We start from the raw sequence: 27,003 nt of genomic DNA on the forward strand, positions 1-27,003 counted from the left end.
ATCTAGTTATAAAAGTAATGTTGGACACAAGTGCCCTGATAATCCACCTAAAATATAACTTGATTTGGTATAACTTTGATTTGGAATTCACATGATACCTCGTTACTGACTGAGATACTTTGATCATTATTTTGGGCTGTTTTTTTGTTTTTTGTTTGTTTTATTGAGTGGATTCTAGGTATCTAATTATCAAACTTGCCTGTCTGTGCTAAGTTAATGATTACACTCAGAGGGAAGCTACTTAATATCTAGAATAATGGAAGGTGGCATCAACACCAGTTTCTAGTCTAAGATAATGTCACTGAGGACAAACCAAAAGTAAAAAAACAAAAACAAAACAATGGCAAAACAAGTATTTTAGATCCCAAACTGGTCAGTGTTTTTGTCAAAGATGTGGATGTCTTGTATATAGACTGGAGAGGAAGGAGAACATCAGATACAAGATGAGCATCATGAGATATATTTACCATGGAGCACCTATAGTGACAGTATTGTTTCTCAATTTTTGCACGTCTAAGCATGGGTAAGCATCATATTCACATAACATCTCTGTGAAAACAGCAGTCTCCCTCTGTACTAGTCTTTGCACACTGTGGCACTGCTCTACCATGCATGAATAAATGATTGCTTGACCGGAACGCTCTCCTGGTTGTTTGACTGCTTCTTGCTTCCAAATACATATGTTCATCCACCAACGACCAAATAAAAGTTCTGCCAAGTACTGTGAATTGGTTATTATTCAAGCTTCGACAATACATGTGTCACAGACAGCTCACCACAAGAAAAAAGACCATGCGATATAGAGTTTATAGATCTTCTTTATTTAAATCAACATGCATGTGAGTCAGTGGTGTGAAGTTTGTTGCCCTTAGACTACAAGTCATCTTTAATTTGACAATTTTGCACATATAGACCTACAATGGATCTATTGCAGTGTAGAGAGCTCAGGCAAAGGTATCGCTGTTCCAGCCAACATTGGCTGCATCCATGTCAACAAAGTTAATATAAATCCTGAAACAGAGAATAGGTAGAAAAGAAGATTTCAAATGAGTATCATTTCATGTATTGCATAAGTATATCAATGCACTGTCAAGAGTGAGGCCATTCCTCCCTCACCTGTTAGGAGAGATCCCCAGGTGTTTGCTGAGCTGATCACACAAGAGTTTGGAGTATTGCTTGTTTTGAGCTCCACTGATCTTACCAATACTGTGCAGGGAGCAGAGAGCACAGGGGTCTCCTTTTCCTCCAAACATCATCATCTGGTCAGTGTTGATGTGCACAGCAATGTACTGAAAGAGAAACACACAACAATGAGTGGTGTAAATGAGTGGTTATAACCCTCAGTAGTATCTTGTAAACATAGGTCCATGTTATTATAAAGCAGAGAGAATTCTGAAAATTCTGCTGTAAACTCAGAGCATCGTTTCATCAGATTCGTTCTGCTTTTTAAACAGAATCGAACATTTCAACACACCTGTGTGCAATTACACTGAAAATTTCATCTTATCAAAGAAGAAGTTAATTCAGTGTCATTTAATTTGTAATTTAGCTGCATGTTAGAATGTAATCATAATGCATCTAAACTTTCCTTGCTGTCTGTCAAAATATTATCAATAAGCTTTGTTGGCATTGAAATTGTGCCACTTGTTTTCTTGGATAATTACTTATTGCATTTTGGAATTTCTTCTTGTACTTTGTTTTTGCATTTACATTTGGTTTATTGTGAAAGAACAAAGCTCTCTTTATACGTGAATAAACATTTTATTATATATAATATAATGTCGCACTGTAGAAACTTAATTAAATATTTGCAGTTTTATTTGTTTGCATTTATGTTGTATGGGTGATTTTTATTATTGAATTTTCCTTGTGTGTTCAAAAAGATTTCCTCTATATTGGTGTATCAAATGATTCAAAAGAATCGCTTTACTATAGTAAATAAATAAATTATAAAGCGTGTGAAGCGCGCGGGGGGGTCACAAACCTAAACAGCGCCCCCATCCGGTCTGGATGACATTACTGTTGATTATGACAGCACATGACACCGTTCGCGCGGTTTACACGCTAAAACAAAACGGCATTGAAACATAACTTGTTTTGCTTGAAGTGCAGAAATGAGAAAATTGGTGCCAGCACCAAAGGCGGAAGAACCACAACTATATAACGTGATGTTATATGAAATATCCAGTTTTAAAATTCCTGTTGCGACAACTCTCGGATGTCGGGTAATTACGGTAGTGGGCATGTGCGGCGTTCCCTGGCAGGCATCGCTGAGCAAAAGCAGGCGACGGAAAACAGAAGCTGGGAGAGAGACGGAAGAAGTTGTATGGCGCTTTCCTTTGTCGCCGTGCTTCTGTACTGTTGTCGAAGCTCATCGGTGGTCATCCAAACCACACAGCCCGTGGCTGCGTCTGTGATTCCATTGGAATTAATCCCACATACGGTACGTATTAAAGGCTAGCGTTAAATTAGCCGTGCTGCTAGCGATACCACTTTCCGACGTTACTGACGGACCGAAGTCTTTTTGCTTCTCTTTTTCTGCTAACATTAGTGTGTGTTTGTGTGCGCGCGCGCACGTCCGTGTGTGTGTGTGTTCTCTCGCGCGCGTGTCAGTTTTGTAAGTTATCAAAAACCTAATGCCGCGCATTTGAGATTAAATATGTTTGAGTTGTAATATCTTCAGGGTTGGGTTTAATACAACGGTGATAAACCCAAATGTCCCAGGATTGAACCCACTTAAAGAATCCTATAGGCGCTTAATAATATTAATGTATCAAGCTCATTTAATGTAGCATTTCACATGTACATGTAGTGTCTGAGGCGTTGCTCTCGATTTTACTGTGTGCAGCTTTTGCGAGATTAATAGTAAAATGTTGTAGTCACTCTCTCAGCATATACTTGGGTTGACACAATGAACCTGTTCATGAATCACCATCAGGTTTCACCAATCTGTGGCCAAAGATGATGGAAGAGTCGGTGTCCACGTTTGAAACGCACCTGACGGCTGTCATGGACAGTCTGATCCGGGCCTCGGTGTGTGAGATCACCAAACTCTTCCAGGAGACGGTCAACGACTACCTGGTGGAACTGTCCCTCAGCAAAAGGGAGAACGAAGCCCTCAAACTGCGCCTGAGACTCACCGAGAACAAGCTGAGGACTGAACGCAAGTATGGGCTGGGCTGGGCCGTCCAGCGCCGCAACGCCGGACTGGCAGCGCCGGCGGCCGAGGTGGACGGAGCCGAATCCAGACAGAAAAGGAAAGTTGAAATGACCCGTGAGTATCGGCGATCGATCACATGCTATGACTCCGATGCCACGGACGTCTCCCAACGCTGTGTTTGGACCGTGTTCCTAGCGTGTGATTTGGTGTGTTCATGTTCTTGATTTTGAGTCGGGGCTTCACCGAAGACACACTTGTTTTGTTGGAAACCATCTGGCATAAGCTGATCTCTCCCGCCCTCCTCCTCTCTCCTTCCTCCTCCGCCTCCTCTTCATGTTCTCTCCCTCCGTCCTTCACCTCCCCCTCTCCTCTCTCTCCCGCATTCAGTCCCTCCCACTCCTCTGTGCCTTTCGTACGTTCTCCCCCCTCCTTCCTGTTTTACTCCTCTCCCTCCCCCACCTCCTTTCACCTCTTTATCTCCTCCCCTTCCCGCTTCTCTCCTTCATGCCTCGCCTCCCCCCCTCCCTTCGCTCTCCCTGCCCCCACTCCCCCTCCTCTTGCTCTGTTGTCTCCCTCATCACGTTGCACACGCACGCCACCTCCTCCTCTCCTCCTCCTCCTCCCACTCCTCTTCACCATTACTGTAATTACACTCTGCCACTCCACTTTCTCTTCTCGTCGCACATTTAGATTTTTTTATCCACTATGTCCTCCCTACGCTGCTGCTGCTGCTGCTGCTGCTCCTTCACCTCATCTTCAACTTTGGCACCCACCTTCCTTCATCTTCTTTTTTGTCTCCACAGGAGGCAAGCCAAAGAAGCGACTGACGGCAGCCTTTGGTAAAGACTGGCCTGGAGCTGTGTGGGAGGAAGAAGGAGGTGGCAGCGGTGGTGGGGGAGGAGGAGGAAGTGGAGGAACTATGGGGATGGTCCAGGGAGGAAGAGGTGGAGAGAAGGCCAGGGAGATGTACCTGATGCAGTTCCCGGGGGATGAAGAAGACGAGGGAGGAATGGTGGAGGACGAGGAAGGGGAGGGCAGCCTCAGTGTCGAGGGGGAGGAGATATCCAACATCAAAGAGGAGGTGAGGGAGACGTGCTTCCTCAGAGGAAGAGGAGGAGTAGGAGGAGAAAGTCGTTCAGAATCTCTGCCACTGCTCAGCCGCTTCACATAGACACAAAAAAGGAACACTAACACCAAAAGTCTGGGCTTTTATTCTCTTTAGCCGTCACATTAATGTGACGGTGAGAAGATGAAGAGATGGTATGGATTTGATGTTGAGCTACCAGAGGAGCTTTTGAGTGTCTCTTTCCACATCTCAAGTGCTGCAAGCTTTGAGCTAGCAATAGTACATGTAGTTGTGTAAAGCTGTTGGCCGTGGCACAGTGCACATCCACTCTTCTCCCAGTTATTAGCCTCTTTGTTTGGCATTTCTATCCCATAATCGCTGATGGGTCCATTTAAAACTGTCGCCACCACGATGATGCTGTAATTCTTCTGTGTGGCATCAAGCATTTGTCGATGAGATTGCGCTTCTCCCTCACAGTTTGATCCGACGGAATCGTATCAGCCGGCGTCTCTGCAGCTCATCAGGGAGGCTCTGAAGATGCAAACACCCAGCAAGAACCTCCAGGCAGCTTCCAGATCCCAAAGCGAAGGTACAGTGGTTGAGGGGAAGCAGAAATGATCCTTTTGTTTGGTCACAGGGTTCCAGCTTGCTTTATACACTAGTTGCAGCCGTGTTAGAAGATTTCCTGGCAGCTTCAGATGTGTCGTCATTATAACAGAGACGAGTGGTGGTCTGGCCAGAGGCCAGCTGTTGGCGTGTGGCAGCGAGGGGCATTATGGGTGGTAAAATGTGCTGGATAGCAAGTTAAACATACCTGGTTGAAAATGATCAGTATCAGGTGATTAACTTCAACTCTAGCTTTGTGCTGCAGATGACAGCAACTTTCCCAGTGGTGAGAACGTAACCCTTCAACGACTGCTGTGTCCTCCCTCTCAGGAGACCTTTCTGATCATCCCCCAGCCCTTCCTGCAGAAGAGAAAGAGGAGGGGAGGACTGGGATGTTGACTCAGCAGAGCCACCAGACGCAGGCATGAGTGGAGATGATCTCAGGGGTCTGGAGTCTGCTCTAAGGTCTGACGGAGGCCCCGAGCAGACCGCCATCTTGGCCTGCCAACCTGTTCCTACAGACCCAGAGGTGGTATGTGGCAGCAAGATGAATCTGGCCCCAAAGTACATCGGCCTCGACGGGATGGAGCAGGACGGAGAATCGGCACGCGATCCCCCCGACCTGCAGCGAGAGGAGCAGTTGGGACAGGGCAAGTCGCAGGACACAAAGCCCGGAGCCGAGCTGAAATCGGCATGGGCTAAGAGGCTGCGAGACAGCAAATCGGCGGCAGCCTTAAGCGGAGATGAGTCTGTGGAGTTGGGGAAGTCTGAGCTCTTCCCTAATCCCTCTGCTCCCGGGAGTGTCGGGGAAAGCGGAGGGGAGGAGGAAGGCGTCAGGGATCTCCTCCACTTTTGCCCTCAGTGCGGAGGAGCCTTCACCACAGAGGCGGAGGTGGAGGACCACCCCTGTCCACTAGGGGGCTCTCAGCTAGGAGGAGGAGATGAAGGGCTCTCCCCTGTGCCCACTGTGGCAACACGTTCAGCCACGCCTGGGCGCTGAAGAACCACGAATGCGCCTGCGCGGCGGAGCGGCCGCACTGCTGCGACATGTGCGGGAAGCGCTTCACGCACTTACGCTCCCTAGAGCGCCATCACCTGGTCCACACGGGCGAGAGGCCACACCGGTGCCCCCAGTGCGGCCGCTCCTTCAGTCGCCTGGGCAACCTGGAGCGCCACCAGCGCATCCACACGGGAGAGCGGCCGTACGGGTGCGAAGCTTGCGGGAAGCGGTTCAGCCGCGTGGAGTACTTGAAGAGACACCAGCTGATCCACAGCAACGAGAAGGCCACACTCAAGTGCTCCCACTGCGGCACCGGCTTCAGCGACGTGGAGCAGCTGAAAAACCACCAGTGTTTTTAGAAGCGCCGCCTCAAATCTGCGGCAGTACTTGAAGCAAACGCCAGGTTTTTTTGTCGAACGTTGTAGACGTACGTTGATGAATGTTAACCGGTAAATACTCTTTTCTTCTCTGTGATTCGGATTTGCCCGTGTTATTATGAAATAGTGACTTCCAAAAAAGAAGCCAAAATACTGCAAGGGGAATCTAACGACTATAGTTTGTCTGTGAATACCAGCATATTCTCTTTCACTAAAAAGGGGATCAATCATAGCCAGCACTAAACAAAGCTGACAGGAAGTCAGACGCACACGTTTCTCTACCGGAGAAGGAAAATCGGTTCACAAACTTCAGCTGTTTTAATATGATTTGTATGTTTTAATGCTCCGTGTACAAATCTCCTATTTATTATGATGAATAAATTGTACATGGTTGTTTATTTGTATTTCAGTAATGGAGCATTTGTTGTTTCTCACTACAGTTGACACTTTTGTACATTTACATCATCATGATGGAATAAATATTTGAATTCATACGTGTTCTTTGCTCTAGAGGGCGTCGCGTCGTGACGACTTTCGCCTCAATATCAATACTTCACAAATATGCAGGAACATTGTGCAACGGAATTTTCTTTTTTAAATTATGCCATATCATGGGTTCTATTTGTGGTTATTCTGGGTTGAAAATAAAGCAAATATTCAATTCTCTCATGCATAATTATCTGGAACATGTCTGGAGCTTGTGACTCAGAACGTTTCCCTCACAACACGTGACGGATGATGCTGGTTACAGCGAACGTCTCCACACCCGCCGCCAACAACATTCAACACATCGCTAATCTTCTGTCAACGGCTGTTGTTTGCACAGCCACTTTGTTTTAGTCAGCATTTTTATATTTGGAGCACGTTTGACACTCCCGATCAGGCCGGGGCGGTCGAGCTGGAATAAAATGGAGTTGTACATTTCTTCATGTTTTCAAACCAGTCAAGTTATTTTTGAATAATCTGGAATTTCTTTCCCTTCTGGATGCACAGTGTTTAGGTTTCTCCTGGACTGGAGACATGGATTCACCAATATGTTTTCTTTCGATTTAATCCCTAACAAGATCCCAAATCAGAATTTCCCGGTTTAATGGAGCACCAACCGGCAATGGTGTAGAAGATGTTCAACTTTCTGCAGGAGACCAGTGAGGACAGAGAATCCTGCAGGTCTACAGATGGTCCACATCATCAAGGTGTTAACAGTAATGAACTCCCATTCCTCTTTATTGAAAAGGCTTTTAAATGTGCTCAATGACATTCTCTTGAAAACACATTTTTACACCACAACTGCATTACATTACATATTGTATTTTATCCTAAATCATCTAAAAAATGTAGGATTCATTATCTCCTTAAATCTCGGCGATAATGTTGAAGAAATAAGCAAATTTGCCTCCTCACTGGCAGGAAATGCTGTAACAATAAGATTCTTCTATTTTTCTATTGAAATGGTTTCTGCTGAACCTAGAAGCAGCTGGAGGATAATTCCGGTGATTCCATCCTTTCCTCACACTCACCATCGAACAGACTGATAGGCGCGGCCAGTCTTTCACTCAAGAAGCCCTCCAGAGCACTTAGAGACATTCTCTTCACATCGTAGCCCCTCACCGAGGGCCTCGCCCCCGTGTTTACCGGTACAATCTCCTCTCCGCTCTCCGGATCATTTCTTCCAACAGCGGCGTATGCAGGGAAAAAGGGTTTCATGGATTTCGGGAGTTTGGTGCTGAAGGACGGACAGCAATAAGCCGACCACATGTACTCAGGCACTGACACCCTGTTCCTGAGCCACCGATCGTTGGCAGAATAAGGGACGGCACCAGTGATCACATACATGGACCCGTTGCAGTAGTTCTTGAATTTTTTCAGCACCTCGTTCTCCAGACGGTTCCAGGTCCCAGAGTTGGAACCATTTTTTGCGGGACAATGTTCGTGAGGCTGAAGGTGGCCTCGCGGTCTTCCTTTGTCTCCTGGTGCATGCTGGGATTAAGGTGACCTGTAGTGAAGCTGGAGTTCTTGTAATCCTCCAGCACCGCCTGGCTCTCAATCACGTTCTGGTCCACGTTCAGAGTTTCGAAGGGTTTCATGTCTGGAGTGCCCCAGGAAAATGCCAACTTCCCGAGAGAAGACAGAAAAGGAAATTAGGTCTGAGATGATAAACCAATACCATGCTTAGCATAAACCTCCAACTTCTAGTCAGAAGTGATCAGTTTGCCTTGAAATAAATGTTAGTTACCTGCGGTTCATACATCCCGGACGTATTGGGTCGACTGCCGTCGGATAGTTTGAGCTGGTAGGCTGAGTACAACGGAGCACGACGCTCACGGTCATACAGACTGGCAAAACGGTACCTGTTCTGGTAGTACTGGCATATCGGCTGGTACTGAGGCCTGTTGAAGCCCTGGGGAGGAGTGGAATTGTAGAAGAAATCAAGGCACTGAGAAAAGTCGTTACTGAGTTCTCCGAGAACCAGTCCACCAAAACAGGCCGCCAGAAGAGGCAGAGCTAGTGTGGAGAGACGCAGCATCTTCCTTCGGATCTTCTGGTAACAGAGAGCAGCAGCCTGTGAACACAGAACCGTCGGAGTACATACGAAGGCTGTCAGGGAGGATCCTTTTATATATGATGTGGGTGGAATCATTCCCGGATTCTACCCAAACTTCCCCATTACATGGTCAGGTGGTCGTCCGGGAAACCAAGGCTTCACATGTCCTGTTTACATCCCTCAGCCGAGGTGGAGACTAACTTCTCTCTCATCTTTTTTGCTTTCGTGGGGGAAAACAAGCAGCACTCAGATGAGAACCTTCAATAGAACGTCTGTTTTGCAGGGAACATATTTGAAAATATATCAAATGACTTCTCATGGGTGTGAGGGCATTTCCAGCAACAGTTTTATACTTTTTGGTAGCTCGAGAAATGACATCAGTCACATTTACTGTCAAAATTTCATCATTTTCTTAAATGGAAGGAAATTATATAAAAATTCAGGCTTCTTACATACAACTGTACAACAAAGTGACTGAGTGAAATTAGAAACATTGTTATTATGAAATTTTATTGCAATGTATTTGTATTTGAGCACTTTAAACTCATTCATTCATATTTTTCAGCAGCATATTTCATGTTTTTTCAGTTTTAAGTAAAAATAAGTTTACATGTTTGCCTCCAAAATGTGGCACAGGTGAAATGAGTAATGAATGTGTTAAAATATGCAGTAAAAGAGCAGAAGTTAGACTTGAGCTGGAAAAATCTGTGATATCTCTGTTTAATACACCAAAATCAGCAATTAAAATGAAAATAACTTATTTAGATCATAAATGTACCGCACAAATATGGCGTAATATCTGATATCAGTAGATTAAGATGTAAAAGAGGTTCATAAATTATAAACTTGAATCGCCATATTGTCGCCATCTGGCGGGTATTTGTGTGTATGACAGTTTCGGTTGTGATAAAGATCAATTATGAATAAGAGATTGTCTTCATTTACCGTCAATGATGATTTAATCTGCGTGGCCGAGAGTAACCAGAGTTTCTGTTTCCACACAGTGAGGACATGGTGAGTAAATAGTACATATTTAACCTTTGCCATTCAGCAGTAATGAGGCTTTCAGCAGCCAGCTACGCAAAATTGTCACATTAAACCATTCTGATGAAATTAGAAAGTTCTCTGACTACATTTTAAAGTTCTTGCTTAAGTTGTTCAAAAACGCCTCAAATTTTAAGTTTTTATTTGACACAAATACACATTCATATAAATATTTCTATGAATGTACAGTATATGTGTCAAATGATCATAGTTAGACCTCTCAGCTTGATCTAAGACTTGTTTTCTCAGATTTAGGGTTACAGTTAGGTCTAAATGACATGTAATGAACAGGGTGAGAAAAGTCCAAGATTTAATAGACTTTAGGAGTTTTTGCTGACTAATTTCATTACTCATTTCTTACTGGCAGGTTTGGCACCTCTGAGGTGTTCTTGTCGTTACAGGTCCGTGGGTCCGTGTGAGTAATCTCATATTTGTTTGCTTATTTCGAATGAAGTTTATCAGATTTTATTCCCAGCTAACTCTAAAGGAGCAGAGATTCAAACAGGGTTGAGGTTAATCCCTCCAAACCCCGCTGAGGGTCTTTCTCGGCCCCAACATAAATACCCCCCCCCCCTTCCGTGAAGAATGTTGTGCTGTCAGCTCCTCCTCCTCCTCTTGCACACAATCGCTTCTCTGTCTGTTACTGTTGGTGCTTGTGGCGCAGTCATTGCGAGGAATAACTTGCGTTATTAGTGTTCTCGACGGAGGAAGAAATCACACCTATCACTCGGTCATAATTGGACCGGAACTAACACGAAACTTTATTGACAAATCCACATTTATACAGAACAGTGCAGTGACGTATGAGATCACATGTCAACACCCCCACTTGATCTCGAACTCTACAGACTGTGCAACTTTAAACTTCTATTCTTACATACATTTTTTTCACCAATATATATGTATGTGTCTATAGCTTTACACACCAAACAGATATTTCACAAATTTCTGCATCTTGAACTTTGTCATCGGTTTGGTCATGATATCGGCGACCATATTCTCTGTGGGACAATATTTGATTGTTATCTTTCCATCACTTAGAGCTGAGCGAACAAAATGATAACGAATGTCAATATGTTTGCTCCTTTGACGGCTCACTGGATCTTTGGAAAGAGCAATTGTTCCTTGGTTGTCTACAAAGATGGTAACTGGTGTCAACATACACTCATTTTCTATTTCACTCATTAACTGTATCAGATACAGACTCTCCTGTGTGGTTGCAGCCAACGCCATATATTCAGCCTCACATGTTGATAAGGCAACAGTGACCTGTTTCTTAGATTTCCATGAAATAGGCGGTCCGCTGTCAGTTAAGCTCACACAAAATCCTGTGGTGCTTCTCCTGTCACTCAAATCGGCTCCCCAATCAGAGTCGCTGGAGGCAATGATCTTTAGGTTTGTCTTCGATTTTCCATAACAAAGTTTGTGATCTATTGTTCCCTTCAAATATCTTAGTACATGTTTGGCAGTTAGCCAGTGTTTTTCATTTGGTTCAGACAAATGCTGTGATAATCTGCTCACTATCCAACATAAGTCAGGTCTTGTACATGTCATTATGTAAATAAGGCTTCCCGTCAATTCACGATACATCTTTGCATCAACTGGATCAGCTTCACTGTGATGATCGAGCTTTTGTTCACATGGTGTAGGCCTTAATTTACAGTCAGACATTCCAAATTTTTCCAGTACCTTACTGATATATTTGCTTTGGCTCATTTTTATAACTCCTTCACCCTGTTCAAAGTTAATGCCTAAAAAATGTCTTATTTTTCCAAGGTCTTTCATTTTGAATTTTGCAGCAAGTGTTTTCTTGGTATCAGATAGTAATTCATCATTAGTTGCAGCAATAATAAGGTCATCGACCCATATTATTATTATTGCTCTCTCTTTTCCTGCTTGTTTAGTGTACACACAATGCTCGGCTGGATTTTGCACAAAACCATTTTTCCATAGGTGGTTACTTAGCATCAGGTTCCAATTCCTACCGGATTGCTTCAAGCCATACAGTGATTTGTTCAGTTTACACACGAGTTTTTCACCAATGTCTGAGCGTTGCTCAAAACCTTTGGGTTGTTCAATATACAGTTCACAATCGATAGGAGCATGTAGATATGCTGTCTTGACGTCCATCTGATGTACATTAAGATCATGTTGTGCTGCCACTTGCATCAAAGCACGAATCGAAGTCAGATTTGCTGTTGGAAAGAAAGTTTCCTTGTAATCTACTCCCATCACTTGGTTATAACCTTTAGCAACATATCTTGCTTTGTAGGTCTTTGTTTCATCAGCACTATTTTTGATGGCATAGACCCACCTACCCCCCACTGCATGTTTACCTTCTGGTAGACAAGTCAATGTGAATGTATCATTTTCATTAAGAGAGTCTATCTCTTCTTTCATAGCTTTAGCCCAAGCATCTGAGTTGGATGAACTAATAGCTTCTTTGAAGGTTTGGGGCACATTGTATGTTCTGTAACAATAGTCAATATCCTCTGTTAACATCTGGTCACTTATTTCAGATACATAATCAGAGAGGTACAACGGTGGTTTTCTTTCTCTTTTAGGGTATCGAGACTCACAACCTCCTCCCTCTATCTGAATTTGCTGTTCATCAGAAGTCTCTGTCAGAGAAATTCCTTTCTCTTCTTCCATTAAATCTGGACTTGGCATGGTAGACTCATCTCTTCTTCTGTCAACATCATCGCCAATTATTGTCAGATCAGTCTGGGTTTCTTGTTCAGCAACATTTCTTGTAGCAAACTTGACAAGTCGATGCTTCATTACTTTCTTTGTATCTGGGTAATAGACTAGATACGATGGACTATTTTTGTCGTATCCCACAAAAATTCCCTTATCACATCGTGAGTCTAATTTCTTTTTGTCATGTCTATATGCAAAGCATGTAGAACCAAAAATCCTCATCTTGGAAAGGTTTGGTTTCTTTCCTGTCAACATGAAGAAAGGGGTTTGTTTCGTCCTGGTATTGAAACACCTGTTGCGTATCACCGCAGCAGTCATTACAGCGTACGTCCATAACTCTTTTGGTAGGTTGCTTTCTATGATCATGCACCTTGCCATGTCAAATAAGGTTCGCCAATTTCTCTCCGGTGCCGTTTTGATGTGGTGAATACGGTGCGGAGGACTCGTGTCTTATGCTGTTTTTGTTAAGCAAAGCTTGGAACTCTTTTCCTGTGAACTCTGTGCCGTTGTCTGTTCTAACACACTTCACATTTCCATAAGGAGCAACATCAGCAAAAAATCTTTCAGTCGCCTTTACCGTGTCATTTTTAGCTTTGAGAAAATACACGAATACTGTACTGGAATAGTCGTCAGTAAATGCTAGTGTATATCTGAATCCATCTTTAGCAACTGGATCAACAGGGCCAGCTACATCGGCATGGACTAGTTCAAGTGGTGATTTCGCTCGTGTATCTGGCTCTCTGTTCCTGGTTTGGACAAATTTTCCTTGTGTGCAGATATCGCAACTCAGTTTGGATTTATCCACTTTACCCTTAATCTGCATTCCCTCTACGACATCCTGTAATTTACAAACATCTTCATAATTACAGTGCCCGAGGATTCTGTGCCATGTCTGAATATCAGTACAACTGTTACAACTGTCATCAGTTACATCATTTACTGTATTCAAATAATAGAGTCTGTTGTACTCTTTGATGTCAAACCTGGTCCCGCTCTTGTGGATGAGTTCACTGTGGCCTTCTCTAAAGTTGACTGAGGCTCCATTGGTCGTCGCCGCCTTTACGGAGAAAATGTCCTGTGGATATGTCGGAACGTAGAGCGCCTTCTTCAGCGTGGCTTTAATCCTCTTCCCCTCGCGATCCACCAGCGTCACCTCGGCGTCGCCTCTCCTCAGCGCCACACCGTTTGTTCTCGTGCCATCGGCCAGCTCAACTGAGTGATTTTGGGGCTGGAATGACTCATCAAACTTAAGGAACTTTTGTACATCCGTTATTATATGTGAAGTCGCTCCAGTGTCGACCATGAGTCCCCTGTGCTTCAGGCCAAGTTGACATTCACTCACTTTAAATGCGTACGATTGTTCCTCACAGATGTCATCTGCTGCTTGTTATGTTATCCTTCTTTTTGCGTCGACAGGATGCATCCTTGTGTGTCGAACTTTTCCAATATCCACACCATTGTGTCTTCCTTTCTTGGCGCTCATTTGGACATACACGCGCCTTATGTCCTTACTCGCCACACGTGTAACATGTAATCTCTGGACATGCATTTCTCTCTCTGCGTCTCCAATCTGAGACAGGTGCAGCCACTTTCATGATGTTGTCCTCAGAAACCGTGCGAAACTTTTCCGTGTCCTCAAAACTTCTTAGCTTTGTCTTGAAGTCGGAAAAAGTTAGATTATCATCTCCTTGAGTGATATGGATGGAAAATGGTTTATAGGCCTCTGGTAATCCTTTTAACACCATGGCAATCAAGAGCCCATCACTGAGTGTCTCGTTAGCATTTCTTAGAGCTGTTATTGCCGTCTCAGCCCGGATAATATAGTCCGTGACACTTTCACTCACCGCTTTCTGAAGGGATGTTGGCTCGGTGTACAGGCTTATAATACGGGGTTTTCCTTTACCGGCATAATGGTCCCTTAATATCTTAAGGGCTTTTCTCCCGTTGTCAGCCGCCTCTCTCATAATAAGGGACAAACTTTTATCGTCCAAAAACTGGATCATTTCGGCATACGACTCCTCGTTCTTCAGGATATCCGCCTCCACGTTGTCCGCGGCGGGTTCTTTTAGAAGAGTTTCTTTTAGCCCCAGTAGCCGCATGTGTGCTAACAGCTTCGTCTCCCATAATTCGTAGTTTCGCTCGTCTCCGTCAAAACACAGTCTCACCCATCGGTTACCTACATCTCGCCTGGGCCCATAACCTGTTGGCGCTTGTGGCGCAGTCATTGCGAGGAATAACTTGCGTTATTAGTGTTCTCGACGGAGGAAGAAATCACACCTATCACTCGGTCATCATTGGACCGGAACTAACACGAAACTTTATTGACAAATCCACATTTATACAGAACAGTGCAGTGACGTATGAGATCACATGTCAACAGTTACCAACCCAAGAGTGTTTTGAGGACTATGTTGTCGTCTGAGAATGGCGGAGGCGAACGCGCTTGAGGAGCTGCAGTCGGAGCTCACCTGCCCGGTGTGTTTGGAGCTTTTTCGGGACCCGGTCATTCTCGAGTGCGGCCACCACTTTTGCAAGCTGTGCATCATCCAGTGCTGGGGGGCCATCGAGGTCTCCAACTGCCCGAAGTGTAGAAAATCGTGCGAGCGTAAACTGCGCCCCAACTCACTGCTGTGCAACGTCGTGGAGAGCGTGCGTAAAGCCAGGACCTCGGACGCTGTCCCGGCGGGGATCATTGGATGGGACGTGGAGAGCGCGCTGGAGGAGTTAGAGGAACGGGAGCCGGGCACCAGCATGAGCAGCATGGCCTCGTCTATCGGGCACTGGCCGCGGATGTGTTTGGATCTGTGCGAGGAGCATGAGGAGAAGCTGAAGCTGTACTGCGAGGACGATCAGCTGCCAATCTGCCTGGTGTGCGGAATGTCCCGGGACCACAAGAACCACAACGTCATTCCCATAAACGAGGCTTTTGAAAACTACAAGGTGAGATTGGCCACTCAAAAAGCGCTTTTCCCTCTCAGTCGGGGAGTGTCCTGTTGGTTAGAATGCTTCCAGTTTGACAACTTTCCTGCAAGCTCCCCTTCCCGCTCCTCTCTCCTTCATGCCCTCGCCTCCCTTCCGCTCTCCCTGCCCCCACTCCCCCTCCTCTTGCTCTGTTGTCTCCCTCATCACGTTGCACACGCACGCCACCTCCTCCTCCTCCTCCTCCTCTCCCACTCCTCTTCACCATTACTGTAATTACACTCTGCCACTCCACTTTCTCTTCTCGTCGCACATTTAGATTTTTTTATCCACTATGTCCTCCCTACGCTGCTGCTGCTGCTTGTGCTGCTGCTCCTTCACCTCATCATCAACTTTGGCACCCACCTTCCTTCATCTTCTTTTTTGTCTCCACAGGAGGCAAGCCAAAGAAGCGACTGACGGCAGCCTTTGGTAAAGACTGGCCTGGAGCTGTGTGGGAGGAAGAAGGAGGTGGCAGCGGTGGTGGGGGAGGAGGAGGAAGTGGAGGAACTATGGGGATGGTCCAGGGAGGAAGAGGTGGAGAGAAGGCCAGGGAGATGTACCTGATGCAGTTCCCGGGGGATGAAGAAGACGAGGGAGGAATGGTGGAGGACGAGGAAGGGGAGGGCAGCCTCAGTGTCGAGGGGGAGGAGATATCCAACATCAAAGAGGAGGTGAGGGAGACGTGCTTCCTCAGAGGAGAGGAGAGGAGAGTAGGAGGAGAAAGTCGTTCAGAATCTCTGCCTCTGCTCAGCCGCTTCACATAGACACAAAAAAGGGAACACTAACACCAAAAGTCTGGGCTTTTATTCTCTTTAGCCGTCACATTAATGTGACGGTGAAGATGAAGAGATGGTATGGATTTGATGTTGAGCTACCAGAGGAGCTTTTGAGTGTCTCTTTCCACATCTCAAGTGCTGCAAGCTTTGAGCTAGCAATAGTACATGTAGTTGTGTAAAGCTGTTGGCCGTGGCACAGTGCACATCCACTCTTCTCCCAGTTATTAGCCTCTTTGTTCGGCATTTCTATCCCATAATCGCTGATGGGTCCATTTAAAACTGTCGCCACCACGATGATGCTGTAATTCTTCCGTGTGGCATCAAGCATTTGTCGATGAGATTGCGCTTCTCCCTCACAGTTTGATCCGACGGAATCGTATCAGCCGGCGTCTCTGCAGCTCATCAGGGAGGCTCTGAAGATGCAAACACCCAGCAAGAACCTCCAGGCAGCTTCCAGATCCCAAAGCGAAGGTACAGTGGTTGAGGGGAAGCAGAAATGATCCTTTTGTTTGGTCACAGGGTTCCAGCTTGCTTTATACACTAGTTGCAGCCGTGTTAGAAGATTTCCTGGCAGCTTCAGATGTGTCGTCATTATAACAGAGACGAGTGGTGGTCTGGCCAGAGGCCAGCTGTTGGTGTGTGGCAGCGAGGGGCATTATGGGTGGTAAAATGTGCTGGATAGCAAGTTAAACATACCTGGTTGAAAATGATCAGTATCAGGTGATTAACTTCAACTCTAGCTTTGTGCTGCAGATGACAGCAACTTTCCCAGTGGTGAGAACGTAACCTTCAACGACTGCTGTGTCCTCCCTCTCAGGAGACCTTTCTGATCATCCCCCAGCCCTTCCTGCAGAAGAGAAAGAGGAGGAGGACTGGGATGTTGACTCAGCAGAGCCACCAGACGCAGGCATGAGTGGAGATGATCTCAGGGGTCTGGAGTCTGCTCTAAGGTCTGACGGAGGCCCCGAGCAGACCGCCATCTTGGCCTGCCAACCTGTTCCTACAGACCCAGAGGTGGTATGTGGCAGCAAGATGAATCTGGCCCCAAAGTACATCGGCCTCGACGGGATGGAGCAGGACGGAGAATCGGCACGCGATCCCCCCGACCTGCAGCGAGAGGAGCAGTTGGGACAGGGCAAGTCGCAGGACACAAAGCCCGGAGCCGAGCTGAAATCGGCGTGGGCTAAGAGGCTGCGAGACAGCAAATCGGCGGCAGCCTTAAGCGGAGATGAGTCTGTGGAGTTGGGGAAGTCTGAGCTCTTCCCTAATCCCTCTGCTCCCGGGAGTGTCGGGGAAAGCGGAGGGGAGGAGGAAGGCGTCAGGGATCTCCTCCACTTTTGCCCTCAGTGCGGAGGAGCCTTCACCACAGAGGCGGAGGTGGAGGACCACCCCTGTCCACTAGGGGGCTCTCAGCTAGGAGGAGGAGATGAAGGGCTCTTCCCCTGTGCCCACTGTGGCAACACGTTCAGCCACGCCTGGGCGCTGAAGAACCACGAATGCGCCTGCGCGGCGGAGCGGCCGCACTGCTGCGACATGTGCGGGAAGCGCTTCACGCACTTACGCTCCCTAGAGCGCCATCACCTGGTCCACACGGGCGAGAGGCCACACCGGTGCCCCCAGTGCGGCCGCTCCTTCAGTCGCCTGGGCAACCTGGAGCGCCACCAGCGCATCCACACGGGAGAGCGGCCGTACGGGTGCGAAGCTTGCGGGAAGCGGTTCAGCCGCGTGGAGTACTTGAAGAGACACCAGCTGATCCACAGCAACGAGAAGGCCACACTCAAGTGCTCCCACTGCGGCACCGGCTTCAGCGACGTGGAGCAGCTGAAAAACCACCAGTGTTTTTAGAAGCGCCGCCTCAAATCTGCGGCAGTACTTGAAGCAAACGCCAGGTTTTTTTGTCGAACGTTGTAGACGTACGTTGATGAATGTTAACCGGTAAATACTCTTTTCTTCTCTGTGATTCGGATTTGCCCGTGTTATTATGAAATAGTGACTTCCAAAAAAGAAGCCAAAATACTGCAAGGGGAATCTAACGACTATAGTTTGTCTGTGAATACCAGCATATTCTCTTTCACTAAAAAGGGGATCAATCATAGCCAGCACTAAACAAAGCTGACAGGAAGTCAGACGCACACGTTTCTCTACCGGAGAAGGAAAATCGGTTCACAAACTTCAGCAGTTTTAATATGATTTGTATGTTTTAATGCTCCGTGTACAAATCTCTTATTTATTATGATGAATAAATTGTACATGGTTGTTTATTTGTATTTCAGTAATGGAGCATTTGTTGTTTCTCACTACAGTTGACACTTTTGTACATTTACATCATCATGATGGAATAAATATTTGAATTCATACGTGTTCTTTGCTCTAGAGGGCGTCGCGTCGTGACGACTTTCGCCTCAATATCAATACTTCACAAATATGCAGGAACATTGTGCAACGGAATTTTCTTTTTTAAATTATGCCATATCATGGGTTCTATTTGTGGTTATTCTGGGTTGAAAATAAAGCAAATATTCAATTCTCTCATGCATAATTATCTGGAACATGTCTGGAGCTTGTGACTCAGAACGTTTCCCTCACAACACGTGACGGATGATGCTGGTTACAGCGAACGTCTCCACACCCGCCGCCAACAACATTCAACACATCGCTAATCTTCTGTCAACGGCTGTTGTTTGCACAGCCACTTTGTTTTAGTCAGCATTTTTATATTTGGAGCATGTTTGACACTCCCGATCAGGCCGGGGCGGTCGAGCTGGAATAAAATGGAGTTGTACATTTCTTCATGTTTTCAAACCAGTCAAGTTATTTTTGAATAATCTGGAATTTCTTTCCCTTCTGGATGCACAGTGTTGAGGTTTCTCCTGGACTGGAGACATGGATTCACCAATATGTTTTCTTTCGATTTAATCCCTAACAAGATCCCAAATCAGAATTTCCCGGTTTAATGGAGCACCAACCGACCAATGGTGTAGAAGATGTTCAACTTTTTGCAGGAGACCAGTGAGGACACAGAATCCTGCAGGTCTTACAGATGGTCCACATCATCAAGGTGTTAACAGTAATGAACTCCCATTCCTCTTTATTGAAAAGGCTTTTAAATGTGCTCAATGACATTCTCTTGAAAACACATTTTTACACCACAACTGCATTACATTACATATTGTATTTTATCCTAAATCATCTAAAAAATGTAGGATTCATTATATCTCCTTAAATCTCGGCGATAATGTTGAAGAAATAAGCAAATTTGCCTCCTCACTGGCAGGAAATGCTGTAACAATAAGATTCTTCTATTTTTCTATTGAAATGGTTTCTGCTGAACCTAGAAGCAGCTGGAGGATAATTCCGGTGATTCCATCCTTTCCTCACACTCACCATCGAACAGACTGATAGACGCGGCCAGTCTTTCACTCAAGAAGCCCTCCAGAGCACTTAGAGACATTCTCTTCACATCGTAGCCCCTCACCGAGGGCCTCGCCTTCATGTTTACCGGTACAATCTCCTCTCCGCTCTCCGGATCATTTCTTCCAACAGCGGCGTATGCAGGGAAAAAGGGTTTCATGGAATTTGGGAGTTTGGCGCTGAAGGACGGACAGCAATAAGCCGACCACATGTACTCAGGCACTGACACCCTGTTCCTGAGCCACCGATCGTTGGCAGAATAAGGGACGGCACCAGTGATCACATACATGGACCCGTTGCAGTAGTTCTTGAATTTTTTCAGCACCTCGTTCTCCAGAATGCTCCAGGGCCCAGAGTTGGAACCTTGTTTTTGCGGGACAATGTTCGTGAGGCTGAAGGTGGCCTCGCGGTCTTCCTTTGTCTCCTGGTGCATGCTGGGATTAAGGTGACCTTTAGTGAAGCTGGAGTTCTTGTAATCCTCCAGCACCGCCTGGCTCTCAATCACGTTCTGGTCCACGTTCAGAGTTTCGAAGGGTTTCATGTCTGGAGTGGCCCGGGAAAATGCCAACTTCCCGAGAGAAGACAGAAAAGGAAATTAGGTTTCAGATAATAAACCAATACCATGCTTAGCATAAACGTCCAACTTCTAGTCAGAACTGATCAGTTTGCCTTGAAATAAATTTCTTAGTTACCTGCGGTTCATACATCCAGGGCACCTTGGGTCGTCTGCCGTCGGCTAGTTTGAGCTGGTAGGCTGAGTACAACGGAGCACGACGCTCACGGTCATACAGACTGGCAAAACGGTACCGGTTCTGGTAGCGCTGGCATATCGGCTGGTACTGAGGCCTGTTGAAGCCCTGGGGAGGAGTGGAATTGTAGAAGAAATCAAGGCACTGAGAAAAGTCGTTACTGAGTTCTCCGAGAACCAGTCCACCAAAACAGGCCGCCAGAAGAGGCAGAGCTAGTGTGGAGAGACGCAGCATCTTCCTTCGGATCTTCTGGTGACAGAGAGCAGCAGCCTGTGAACACAGAACCGTCGGAGTACATACGAAGGCTGTCAGGGAGGATCCTTTTATATATGATGTGGGTGGAATCATTCTCTATCCCGGATTCTACCCAAACTTCCCCTATTACATGGTCAGATGGTCGTCCGGGAACCCAAGGCTTTACATATCCTGTTTTCATCCCTCAGCCGAGGTGGAGACTAACTTCTCTCTCATCTTTATTGCTTTTGTGGGGGAAAACAAGCAGCACTCAGCTGAGAACATTCATTAGAACGTCTGTTTTGCTGACACCCCAGAAAATACACAACTAGGCGAAACTCTGCAGAAACGGGCAGAGCACTTCCTGTTGTAGGGGTCCACCATGGTCCCAGGTGCCAGTGAAATAAAGGAACATAACACAGAAACAGGTATTTCTCATCAGAAGACTGAACTCTAGCAAAGATTTCTCTTAAATGTGTATTCACACACTCCATCAACTAAGGGACAAGAGCACATTTTCTTTCATTTTCCCATCTCATTCCATCTCGTTTTTTGTTTCATTAACACTTCCTTCTTTGTGGCAAACGGCAATATTTTGCGGGAACATATTTGAAAATATATCAAATGACTTCTCATGGGTGTGGGGGCATTTCCAGCAACAGTTTTATACTTTTTGGTAGCTCGAGAAATGACATCAGTCACATTTACTGTCAAAATTTCATCATTTTCTTAAATGGAAGGAAATTATATAAAAATTCAGGCTTCTTACATACAACTGTACAACAAAGTGACTGAGTGAAATTAGAAACATTGTTATTATTAAATTTTATTGTAATGTATTTGTATTTGAGCACTTTAAACTCATTCATTCATATTTTTCAGCAGCATTTCATGTTTTTTCAGTTTTAAGTAAAAATAAGTTTACATGTTTGCCTCCAAAATGTGGCACAGTATAAGTTTAAAAGATGAACATTGAAAAAACTGCCTGCGTCAAAATATGCAGTAAAAGAGCAGAAGTTAGACTTGAGCTGGAAAAATCTGTGATATCTCTGTTTAATACACCAAAATCAGCAATTAAAATGAAAATAACTTATTTAGATCATAAATGTACCGCAAAAATATGGCGTAATATCTGATATCAGTAGATTAAGATGTAAAAGAGGTTCATAAATTATAAACTTGAATCGCCATATTGTCGCCATCTGGCGGGTATTTGTGTGTATGACAGTTTCGGTTGTGATAAAGATCAATTATAAATAAGAGATTGTCTTCATTTACCGTCAATGATGATTTAATCTGCGTGGCCGAGAGTAACCAGAGTTTCTGTTTCCACACAGTGAGGACATGGTGAGTAAATAGTACATATTTAACCTTTGCCATTCAGCAGTAATGAGGCTTTCAGCAGCCAGTTACGCAAAATTGTCACATTAAACCATTCTGATGAAATTAGAAAGTTCTCTGACTACATTTTAAAGTTCTTGCTTAAGTTGTTCAAAAACGCCTCAAATTTTAAGTTATTTTATTTGACATAAATACACATTCATATAAATATTTCTATGAATGTACAGTATATGTGTTAAATGATCATAGTTGGACCTCTCAGCTTGATCTAAGACTTGTTTTCTCAGATTTAGGGTTACAGTTAGGTCTAAATGACATGTAATGAACAGGGTGAGAAAAGTCCAAGATTTAATAGACTTTAGGAGTTTTTGGTGACTAATTTCATTACTCATTTCTTACTGGCAGGTTTGGCACCTCTGATGTGTTCTTGTCGTTACAGGTCCGTGTGTCCGTGTGAGTAATCTCATATTTGTTTGCTTATTTCGAATGAAGTTTATCAGATTTTATTCCCAGCTAACTCTAAAGGAGCAGAGATTCAAACAGGGTTGAGGTTAATCCCTCCAAACCCCGCTGAGGGTCTTTCTCGGCCCCAACATACATACCTGCGCGCTGGTTCGGAGCCTGTCCCAGCACGCCCGCCCGTCCTCTCCTCTCTTTCCGTGAAGACTGTTGTGCTGTCAGCTCCTCCTCCTCCTCTCCTCCTCCTCCTCCTCCTCCTCCTCTTGCACACAGTCGCTTCTCTGTCTGTTACCAACCCAAGAGTGTTTTGAGGACTATGTTGTCGTCTGAGAATGGCGGAGGCGAACGCGCTTGAGGAGCTGCAGTCGGAGCTCACCTGCCCGGTGTGTTTGGAGCTTTTTCGGGACCCGGTCATTCTCGAGTGCGGCCACCACTTTTGCAAGCTGTGCATCATCCAGTGCTGGGGGGCCATCGAGGTCTCCAACTGCCCGAAGTGTAGAAAATCGTGCGAACGTAAACTGCGCCCCAACTCACTGCTGTGCAACGTCGTGGAGAGCGTGCGTAAAGCCAGGACCTCGGACGCTGTCCCGGCGGGGATCATTGGATGGGACGTGGAGAGCGCGCTGGAGGAGTTAGAGGAACGGGAGCCGGGCACCAGCATGAGCAGCATGGCCTCGTCTATCGGGCACTGGCCGCGGATGTGTTTGGATCTGTGCGAGGAGCATGAGGAGAAGCTGAAGCTGTACTGCGAGGACGATCAGCTGCCAATCTGCCTGGTGTGCGGAATGTCCCGGGACCACAAGAACCACAACGTCATTCCCATAAACGAGGCTTTTGAAAACTACAAGGTGAGATTGGCCACTCAAAAAGCGCTTTTCCCTCTCAGTCGGGGAGTGTCCTGTTGGTTAGAATGCTTCCAGTTTGACAACTTTCCTGCAAGCGAACCTACAAAGCTTCCTGCTGCTTTTCCAGCCGCTGTGACATGGCTGCTATTCTCACAGGACTCCTTATTTGACCGTGTTTGGTTGCCTTTGTATTCAGGAATTCGGCACAACTCCGTGAACTCCGTGCTGAATGTTCCCAAGAGAATGTTCTCTCAGAGGCCCTCAGAGGGATTTGTAATGATTTGAAAGGGATTATTTTTAAATTTGTGGGTCAGAGCTTTTTCTGTTGGGCCGAGGCATCACGAGATTCCTATTTTAAAGGACAAGGCTTAGATTGTTCCCAGCCTCTCGGATCCATAACCTAATGTGGCAACGCTGCCTATAATCATGTTTTTCATGTGTGTGTTTGTAACAGGACAAGCTGTCATTTGCTCTGGAGACGGTTGAGGTGCAGACGGAGGAGGCCACATGCTTCCAGAGACAGACCAATGAGAAGATCCTCCTCATCAAGGTCTGTAAAAATGTCCTGGAAAACATCAACACAGTCAGCAAGAAGTACTTGTGCTTCTTCAATGAATGGGAATTTCCGGCAGCAACATTCTCCGGCGTTCCTCCACCTGACCCTTGAGCGGTGGCTGACTCATCACGAGTTCCAGTGACACAAACAGTTCTTGCCTAATCACATATGAACGTGATGAATTTCATGTTCGTCCCGCAATAAAGTGGAGACTAGCAGACATTCACAGGAAGCCATGTTTGCCTTTCCCACAGGGCAACATGTAGAATGTACGCGCACACACACACACACACACACACACACGCACGCACGCACGCACGCACGCACGCACGCACACACACACACACACACACACACACACACACACACACACACACAACTGCATCTGTAGGAGTCAACCCCCCGATTCCTGTCAGCTGTTGTCCGTGTCCGTTTTGACCGATTTATACATGCACGCAACTCGTGCTCTCCTATCTGCCTCTCACGCCGTGTCGGGGGCTGCATACCAAAGTCTGTCTGAAAGTATTTCCTGTGCGCGTCTCGGTTTGACCCGGTTTGGGTGCACATTCGTACATTTTCACTTCTGTTTCAGAGGGGAAGTTTGCCAACTCTGAGTTTCCTGCTGATCAAAGTACCAGCGTGTTTTGTTGTTGTTTTTTTACAACTTTTTTTATAGAACCTCATTTATTTTCTGCTGTTGTGTTATATATTTAACTCCCAGTGGGAGTTTGAGTACAACTTTAAACTGAAATGTGGTTGTGGATTTAGAAGGAAATGAACAGCAAGGATCACTTATCTCCTGTAGCCGCTCAGGGCTGCCTGCGCTTCCGCTTGCAGCAGAGTGCAGAATCTGCTCCAGAGCTGTGTGACTTGGTGCTGCTTTGTCAGCTCCAGATGTTGATGTACCTGTCTGGAATAACGCTGGCTTTAAAGCAGGGCATTATAGACGAGTATATCACCAAAAGATCAATCTAGTTCCATTCTTTGTCATAACGGACGGGTACGTTTGATAATGTCGCCCTTCAGTGGCCGCTAGTCAAAAAAGAGTTCCACATTTGTAACATTTTTCACTCTTCTCTCTCAGGAGCGAGCGGGAGACCTGGAGGAGCTGATCACCGCCGAGTTCGTGCGTCTGAGGGAGTTCCTGCAGGAGGAGGAGGTGCGGGTCAAGGAGAGGCTGCAGAAGCAGAAAGAGGAGAAGCTGGACCAGCTGGAGGAGGCGCTCACCCAGACCACCGAGCAAATCAGCCGGCTGGAAAACACAGCCGAGCAGCTTCGCCTCAAACTGAGGGAGGAGGAGAACCCAGAGCAGCTCAAGGTGAGAGAGAGGGAGAACACGCTGGGACGGCCGTGGAGGAACAGCAAAATAGGCCCAGAGATAATGATAATAACTGTGCTGAGTCAGAGGTAGACTTTATGTGACTGTGCACTACATTTACTGACCCACATGATCTTCTCTGTTACAGGGAATCAAAGACTTCATCGGAGGGTGAGTGCTTTAGTGCTGCTGTGCCTGATAATAGTCGGCTGTTTTCTAATAAAAACGAGTTCAACGATTCATCATCTTCAAACTGATTTTCCACAAATGAGATTTAAAACCCTATAAGATGCTGGAGGTATTAAGGCAGTCCGCCCAGATGTTTTCTCTCACTGATGATTTAACTATTTCTGTGTGTCCCTTCTGTCAGGGCTGAGAGCCTGTTTGACTCTCCCCTGGAGGTGGACGTCACCCTTCACTCGGCAGAGTTCCTGGGACCTCTGCAGTACAGAACCTGGAGGAAGATGAGCTCCATTTTTAAGCCAGGTAATATAGAAATGTCACCTGATCACACCATGAATGACATCAGCTTTTTTCTTAAATAGCACAAAAATGCTGATATGGTCTGTTTGATGGAATATGAACATTTATTTAAATGTATTGATTTCCCTTTCTGTCTGAATCCCCAAATATCTATCCACTAGTTGTGATTTACTTGTATTTTTCTACCTTTTTAGCTGTTGCAGCCGTCCACCTTGACCCAGACACGGCCTACCCCTGCCTTTGGGTGTCACCTTGCCGCACCAGCGTCCAAGTGGGAAAACTCCAGCCTAACTTGCCGAACAACCAGGAGCGCTTCACCCGCTACAACATTGTCCTGGGCTCTGAAGCCTTCTCCTCTGGCAGACATTACTGGGAGGTGGAGGTTGGCTCCAAGACAGCATGGGGCCTTGGTGTGGTGCTGGCCTCCGTCAACAGGAAGGAGGAGATCAGCCTGTGTCCAGAGGACGGATTCTGGACTCTGGTGCTGAGGGACAAGTGCGACGGCAGCAGCGAGTATGAAGCCTGCACCGACTCTGAGGAGAACTTGATACATCCCTCCAAACCCCCCAAGAGGGTGGGCATTTATCTGGATTACAACCGTGGTGAGGTGGCATTTTATGACGCAGCAGATATGAGCCATCTTTTCACATTTTATGACGCACAATTCAAGGAGCCCGTTTACCCGTATTTCAATCCCTGGCCCATTATTAACGGACACAACCGGGAGCCCCTCACAATAGTAACACCATACTGGGGCTAGATGAATGTTACACTGGAGGACTGGTGCTGTTCATCCTGCTGATTATTGAGTATTTGGTGCTTTTTTGATTCAACCTTTCTTATGACTTTACTGTAATGTCTACAAACAATTAGATACTTATAAATTGAGACCAGATAATGTTATAAATAAATGTACACATGTAATTATAATAATTAAAAATATTTCGATATTACAATGCAATTTTGGGCCACATATTTGGTACATGATGTTATATTAACTTTATTCTTCTTCTCTTGTGTAATTCCGTTTATTTTCGACAGGGGGCGCCCCGCTACAACATTGCGACATCACAATTCTCAGTATTACTGTTTTAGGTCATGTGACGGCCGGCGTCTGTCTGTCTGTTTGCTCAAAAAGTTATCAAAAGATTTACAAAATTGAAATTAAATGTTCTGTGTGTATCATATAAGATCATTGATTCAATTATGTTTTCAAATTGTTATAGTGCAATAAAGAAGAATATAGTGAGAATATAGGAGAGGAATGACTCAAAAATGTCATGTAGACCAAAGATTTGTTTTTAGATATGTGGCAGTGTGCCAAAGGAGTCGTTAATATTCAGTAGCTTTAATAAAGATTATTTTGTGTGATAAA

The 27,003-nt window shown here is 45.7% G+C and overlaps 4 protein-coding genes, 1 long non-coding RNA gene and 1 pseudogene across 6 annotated transcripts; 3 read left to right on the plus strand and 3 right to left on the minus strand.

Moving 5' to 3' along the window:
• Nucleotides 1-800: 800 nt before the first annotated feature.
• On the minus strand, nt 801-1,557 carry LOC130530816 (uncharacterized). The gene is made up of 2 exons (XR_008951927.1): nt 1,117-1,557; nt 801-1,011 (listed from the first exon to the last, which is right to left on the minus strand). It is a non-coding gene; the product is annotated as an uncharacterized LOC130530816 (long non-coding RNA).
• Nucleotides 1,558-2,121: 564 nt separating this feature from the next.
• On the plus strand, nt 2,122-6,875 carry si:dkeyp-121d2.7 (zinc finger protein 79). Its single transcript, XM_057042304.1, is given in 7 exon segments — nt 2,122-2,443; nt 2,939-3,274; nt 3,964-4,241; nt 4,704-4,815; nt 5,163-5,209; nt 5,212-5,773; nt 5,776-6,875. Coding segments are annotated over 6 exon segments (1,728 nt in total). The 5' UTR covers nt 2,122-2,443; nt 2,939-2,961; the 3' UTR covers nt 6,192-6,875.
• Nucleotides 6,876-7,415: 540 nt separating this feature from the next.
• On the minus strand, nt 7,416-8,986 carry LOC130530813 (endonuclease domain-containing 1 protein-like; annotated as a pseudogene).
• Nucleotides 8,987-15,298: 6,312 nt separating this feature from the next.
• Nucleotides 15,299-18,761, plus strand: LOC130530811 (zinc finger protein 391-like). Its single transcript, XM_057042300.1, has 4 exons — nt 15,299-15,435; nt 15,850-16,127; nt 16,592-16,703; nt 17,050-18,761. Exons 2-4 carry the CDS (start codon nt 15,966-15,968, stop codon nt 18,075-18,077), a joined length of 1,302 nt encoding a protein of 433 aa, XP_056898280.1. The 5' UTR covers nt 15,299-15,435; nt 15,850-15,965; the 3' UTR covers nt 18,078-18,761.
• A 532-nt stretch (nt 18,762-19,293) lies between these two features.
• Nucleotides 19,294-22,707, minus strand: LOC130530812 (endonuclease domain-containing 1 protein-like). 2 transcript variants are annotated; one of them, XM_057042302.1, is made up of 3 exons: nt 22,570-22,707; nt 20,336-20,662; nt 19,294-20,211 (listed from the first exon to the last, which is right to left on the minus strand). In XM_057042302.1, exons 2-3 carry the CDS (start codon nt 20,624-20,626, stop codon nt 19,564-19,566), a joined length of 939 nt encoding a protein of 312 aa, XP_056898282.1. In that variant the 5' UTR covers nt 20,627-20,662; nt 22,570-22,707; the 3' UTR covers nt 19,294-19,563. The 2 variants fall into 2 exon arrangements, with proteins under 2 accessions (XP_056898282.1, XP_056898281.1); XM_057042301.1 differs by lacking the exon at nt 22,570-22,707 and having other exon boundaries at nt 20,336-21,384.
• Nucleotides 22,389-27,003, plus strand: LOC130530810 (nuclear factor 7, brain-like). The gene is made up of 6 exons (XM_057042299.1): nt 22,389-23,274; nt 23,726-23,821; nt 24,912-25,145; nt 25,294-25,316; nt 25,516-25,631; nt 25,823-27,003. Exons 1-6 carry the CDS (start codon nt 22,759-22,761, stop codon nt 26,386-26,388), a joined length of 1,551 nt encoding a protein of 516 aa, XP_056898279.1. The 5' UTR covers nt 22,389-22,758; the 3' UTR covers nt 26,389-27,003.

This window comes from Takifugu flavidus, chromosome 9, assembly GCF_003711565.1.
Source record: "Takifugu flavidus isolate HTHZ2018 chromosome 9, ASM371156v2, whole genome shotgun sequence".
NCBI lineage: Eukaryota > Metazoa > Chordata > Actinopteri > Tetraodontiformes > Tetraodontidae > Takifugu > Takifugu flavidus.

Bases quoted from the DNA above. Each gene is read 5' to 3' on its own strand.
- LOC130530812 (XM_057042301.1), bottom strand. From the start codon at position 20,740: ATGATTCCACCCACATCATATATAAAAGGATCCTCCCTGACAGCCTTC. The intron at 20,212-20,335 runs GTAACTAAGAAA...TCTCTCGGGAAG, and splicing joins CCTGGATGTATGAACCGCAG to TTGGCATTTTCCCGGGCCAC.
- LOC130530811 (XM_057042300.1), top strand. From the start codon at position 15,966: ATGGGGATGGTCCAGGGAGGAAGAGGTGGAGAGAAGGCCAGGGAGATG. The intron at 16,128-16,591 runs GTGAGGGAGACG...TCTCCCTCACAG, and splicing joins TATCCAACATCAAAGAGGAG to TTTGATCCGACGGAATCGTA. The intron at 16,704-17,049 runs GTACAGTGGTTG...CCTCCCTCTCAG, and splicing joins TTCCAGATCCCAAAGCGAAG to GAGACCTTTCTGATCATCCC.
- LOC130530810 (XM_057042299.1), top strand. From the start codon at position 22,759: ATGGCGGAGGCGAACGCGCTTGAGGAGCTGCAGTCGGAGCTCACCTGC. The intron at 25,146-25,293 runs GTGAGAGAGAGG...TCTCTGTTACAG, and splicing joins AGAACCCAGAGCAGCTCAAG to GGAATCAAAGACTTCATCGG. The intron at 25,317-25,515 runs GTGAGTGCTTTA...CCCTTCTGTCAG, and splicing joins ATCAAAGACTTCATCGGAGG to GGCTGAGAGCCTGTTTGACT.